Genomic DNA, 5,426 nt, shown 5'->3' on the forward strand with positions numbered 1-5,426 from the left:
AATTGGAATTCAAGATTCAATTATAAATGAACTTTTCTGCTTCGTTAATCAAGTGTCATGTTGTGTTTCCATAACTGCCTTTTTATGATGAACTTTGTGTACATGCAGTACTGCAACTGATTTTACACTGTATTATTACTTCAAACAGGGTTTCAACACAATCGAATGGCCATCCAAATAATTCCATCACCATGAATCATCACCAAACAACCTATATAAGTAATTGGAATTCAAGGTTCAATTAAAAACGAACTTTTCTGCTTCGTTAATCAAGTATCCTTTTGTGTTTCCATAACTGCCTTTTTAAGATGAACTTTTTGTACATGCACTACATAACACCACAAACACTTTAGAAAAGTCATTATTTATTAATTGCACCACAACAGAACAGAATCACAACAAATAGAATTGTACACAACTTAATGTTTCATAGGTTTCAGTTACATGTCTATGTTCTTATAATTAAACAAATGAAAATGATATTTCATTTCCATCAAACAAAACAAAATACATACATATTGCTCATACTCCAACAACTATTTCGATATCGTTTTCTTCTTCCGACTATAAACTGCGAACGGAGTTTGGATTAAACGGCTTTTCAATCGTAACCGTGGATCATTCTTCATACGCACGTACATATCGCTGTTCGTTGCATTTCTGTCTTCTGCAGCTTCACTTGGAACATCCACTTCATTCAAATTCATAGGAGAAACAAATTCATCTTTACTTTTATTTTCCCTCTCAGCCAAAGTTGATTTCAATTTAGCAATCGCTCCACCAAGTTCACGAATATCATGTTCTTGCTGCTCAATTACACCCATAAGCTGCTCCTTCTTTTTCGTTCCACCAGAGACACTCTCTTTCCTCTTACTTTTGTCACGCTCGCCATCACCTTTTGATAAAGCTTCTTTCACAACTAACTCACTTATTTCTTCCTTAGAAAGACAAAGATCATGCACAATATGAAATTTAATTTAAAACAAACAACATCAATAAATTGCAAAAACAACTTAAACCACAAACAATGCAGGAAAAATTAATAGAAAAGTACCACATTATTTTTCAAACTACTTCTTATTGACACATCTCCAACTTTGTAATCAATCCAACGCAACAACCTTGGAAATTTGGATTCAATAACTGCTCTCTTTCTCTTCACAAACAGGAAGTGATCAAAAGCCCATAGCTACATCATACAATATTACAATTCATTTCAAACAAAGTTACTCATTCATAAAAATAAACCAAAATGCTACAAAACACGATATTGGAGAAAAGCAAACGAACTTACCTGCAATAAATATACGCATCCGACAACATGGAAGTGTTTTTGATCTGATTGCTTCTTTAAAACAACTGAGGCAGAACTCAAACTACCAACCAAATACGAATAAACCACACCACCCCAGTTATATTTAACAAGACTACTCAAATCATCTACAATTCCAAAAAGTGAAACAAAGACTGCTCCATTTCTATTAGGCAAAAGAAACTCAGAGATGCCTAAAAGAATGTACAACCGACAGTAATCTTCTACATCAAGACGTTCACACTCACTCAATAGATAATTATAGACCATACTAATTGTTACCTTTTTTTCAAAAAATTTCTTCCTACAAACACTATCAACGCCAACCTCCTCTAAATCAATTTTATCTCCATAAACCCTCAACCCCAGGCCTACACATACATCTAATAACTTAAATGATACAAATTCGGAGTTAATCATGAAACCTCCTCTACTCTCCACCCACACATTACTTAACTCACAAAGAAGGTTTTGACTAATCTTAACTCTTTCATGCAACAAAACAAACCACCAAAATGGTGTTTGTTGAATACATTCTTTTTGCTCCACACTTAACTTCTTGTTCAACAAACCAATATATTGTGTTCTACAAGAATGTCTGAAACTAATCTGCAAATAGACATATTAAAAACCATAGGTTAAACTTATTGTACTCAAATATAAATTAAGTTACAAACCATCAAAAAATAAAATACCTGACTTATATCACTACAATCTCCAACCTTGAAACCTTCACTACCTTCACAACCTTCACTAATGCCACTCATGTCAACTGACCTGCAATTATAAAACGCATTAACTATCACTCATATTCAAAAACACAAATCCAGTTTGCTTTTTCTACCCACCCAATCTTAAATGTCGAAACCGACAAACTCAGTTTCGAACATCCAACAACACAACTGCACTTCGCATTTTGTAGCCACCCGACCCTAACTGCCGAAACACTTCGCATTTTTGGTTTCACAAAATAGTTCACATTTTCAATTAACTATCCACGACAACATTTACGATTTACAGAGCATCAATTTGGGGAACAACTCATCAAAATATCATTTCAATCATCGACCAAGAAAATACGATAATGGCTTTCATTTCCGGAAAAACATCACAAAAATAGTGGTTTCATTTGGGGAAGAACATCATAAAAATAGGGGTTTGTAATCGGATAGTAAAACATACCAGAGCACCAATTGATTTGCAGAACAAGAACACTTCAAATTAGGGCTTCCAATTCGACGCACGAAGCTATGGCAGCAATCCGCACTCTCGCCTTTAGTTTAAACTGCAAGTGAAAGTTCTGTTTTTCTAACTTTTCCTTTTTCCTCTCAAGCGCGTGTATCACAACCTCACCATTCACTCCACCTTTTCTCACGCGTTTCTGCTCCCGTTTCCTTAAAAATTATTAAAATAATAGCTGCCACGTAGACGGGTAACTTTGGGGTCAAAAAAAGGGGGCATTCTATCATTATCCATCTTTATATAGACCACCACTACCCATAAAAAATATCTTATTAAACATCAGACAATGTTTGGGAAGTCTACATAGTCATGTATGCATGAAATAAACAAAAAATAAAATAAATGTCACCATGCCTTGCACTTAAGAAATACATATTTACGTAAAAAGTAACTCATGTGCCATACCAGCTTACAGAATCTAACAACATCTTCTATGATCTCCAGCAACATCGACAACATCGACATTACACCGATGAAGGTCACCATACATATAAAAAATGTTGAAGGCTTATATATATATATATATATATATATATATATATATATATATATATATATATATATATATATATATATATATATATATAAAAGTACCATGTAACTTTTAAAGCTCTAACATGCACTAAAACAAACTACTTAATGTGGTACTTAAGTCCTGAAACTCTCTCTTATAATGGACTAGTCTATTAAATCCTACTCTCCTCATGTGCATAAATCCTAACAACTGATAATTTTGCCATGAGTTAGGCTGCAAAAAGGAAAACCTACAAGTTGAAGTAAGCTGAAAGCCAAATATTGATAGATGGGTGATTAAAAAGGTACTTCAGATCAATGTCAATAGAATGAAAATCGTCTCTTAAAGGGGTGACATTGTTAAGTGCCACATTTAATAGAATAAAAGCTTGATGTAGTACTTAAGCCTTGAGGTTCTTCCACCTAATGAACTAGTTTATCGGATCCTCTTAGCCCTAACCGCACTCCAAGGTGCCTTCTCAAACATATCATATGCCATACAATAACAGTTTCAAAAATATCTAAAATGCATGAGATAATCAAAGTAGTATTATTCCAAAAGATAATAGTCACTCACTACATGGGATTCCTTTTTCGGTACAACTTATATTTATCATTTAGTCTATAAAAATAATCTTAATAAAGCAATGTGTCTGTCCTCGTTTTTTACTAGAGGACAAATGTCCCATTAAATAATCACGTAATTTCACAAACCAACACACCCAATCTCAAGAGGGATGACACCTGCAAGCCCACCGCTACTTATGGCAATCTGTATTAGTAAAATATGATATTAATAGCCCCTAAGAGTTTGTCTAACATACTTTATTCTTTGTGCATCAAAACACTAAATGAAAGATTACATATATGATGAAACTCCTATTATGAAACTCTACTGAATTATAAATTATAGAAAAAGGATAGCAGGAGCAACCTTGACTACTTGCTAAACACTCTGAGGACACTTGATGATAAATTGTGTTTCTTCCACATACTGGTGGAATAACATACTTCGCACATCAACATAACTCAAAAAACAATCATTACAAATATAGAGCTTTATTATTTAATTCCAAGATAAAATCCTTCGAAAAATGTATTATTACCTAAAGTGAATCTTGGGCCTAGGAGGAGAGCACTTTTAACCTTGGAAACCTGAAGACTCGCCAGAATGCCCAGCAGAAGTTCTTCTAATAAAATAGCTCACCAAGATAGCACACCTTTTACGATATTCATCCTTCCTCACCAAGATAGCTCAGCGTTGAGACTTCACAAACCAATCAAAGGTTCCACCCATCACTCTCTTGAAGCCACCTTTCTAGCTCAAAGAAATCAATCACCAGTAATAAGATTACACAATCTAGTTGAATGTTGCACCATGATTTTTGACAAAAAAAAAGAAGAGCAAGTTAAAATCACTTACTCAAAAAAGAGACTTGCAAAATCACCATACATTTTTCACTCAAACTTCAACCTCCCTTTTCAGCTCACTAATCATAGATTATTTCAACGAATTGAATTAGCTCTGTCAGGGATCATCCAACTCACTGATTAGCAACGGATTTTGAACATTTCAAGAATATAAAGAATTCAATGTAAAATGTATACGTCATTCTCGAAAACAGAAAATACTCCATTAATCGTCGAAAAGAGAAGGGAAAAATCAATAATCAAGTCGGAGTATGTATACCTTAATAGTGAGACAAAATCAAGAATCAAGAGTTTTAGGGTTTGCAAATAGAAATCGGAAATAAAAATTTTAGAAGCTTTAATATAATCCCTTTTTCTCTCTTTTAAGATTTTGGTCGGAGTTACTTTAATAACGTCGGTAACATTGTCGTAAGAAGAATATGTTATGACGCGTGAGGAAGCGTAAAGCACTGAAAAGCAAACCCCAAATACTCTTTAATTTCGGTGTTGTCGTTCTGATTTTTTTTCTTTTCGATATTCGTTTCATTTTCTATCGTTGTAATATGAATAAGTAGAAATGAGAAATCAACACCGAGTTGCTCTTAAAAACTAATTAAGCAATCATTTTCTTAATTTAATTTATTATTTTTATTTGCACTGTAAAAATTAAAAATTACGAAATAATATTTGATATTTAATTATTTAGTATGAGAGAAATAAGTAAAAAACAATTAAGACATATTATTAAATTGTACGTAAAAAGGTAATAAGTTAAAAAATAAAAGATAATTAAATATAAAATTAATTTACTCGAAAAACCATCCATTTCAATCCATACGAAAGAAATAATATTTGATATTTAATTATTCAGTATGGAAGAAATAAGTAAAAAACAATTAAGACATATTATTAAATTGTACGTAAAAAATTAATAAGTTGAAAAATAAAA

The 5,426-nt window shown here is 32.6% G+C and overlaps 1 protein-coding gene across 1 annotated transcript; it reads right to left on the bottom strand.

The window, feature by feature from the left end:
* Positions 1-454: 454 nt before the first annotated feature.
* LOC114164771 lies at positions 455-4,844 on the bottom strand. Its single transcript, XM_028049533.1, has 8 exons — positions 4,758-4,844; positions 4,491-4,592; positions 4,174-4,385; positions 2,495-2,729; positions 2,008-2,089; positions 1,295-1,921; positions 1,055-1,189; positions 455-938 (listed from the first exon to the last, which is right to left on the bottom strand). The coding sequence occupies exons 5-8, from the start codon at positions 2,077-2,079 to the stop codon at positions 537-539; spliced, it is 1,236 nt and encodes a 411-aa protein (XP_027905334.1). The 5' UTR covers positions 2,080-2,089; positions 2,495-2,729; positions 4,174-4,385; positions 4,491-4,592; positions 4,758-4,844; the 3' UTR covers positions 455-536.
* Between the last annotated feature and the right edge of the window lie 582 nt (positions 4,845-5,426).

Source organism: Vigna unguiculata, chromosome 9 (genome assembly GCF_004118075.2).
Source record: "Vigna unguiculata cultivar IT97K-499-35 chromosome 9, ASM411807v1, whole genome shotgun sequence".
NCBI lineage: Eukaryota > Viridiplantae > Streptophyta > Magnoliopsida > Fabales > Fabaceae > Vigna > Vigna unguiculata.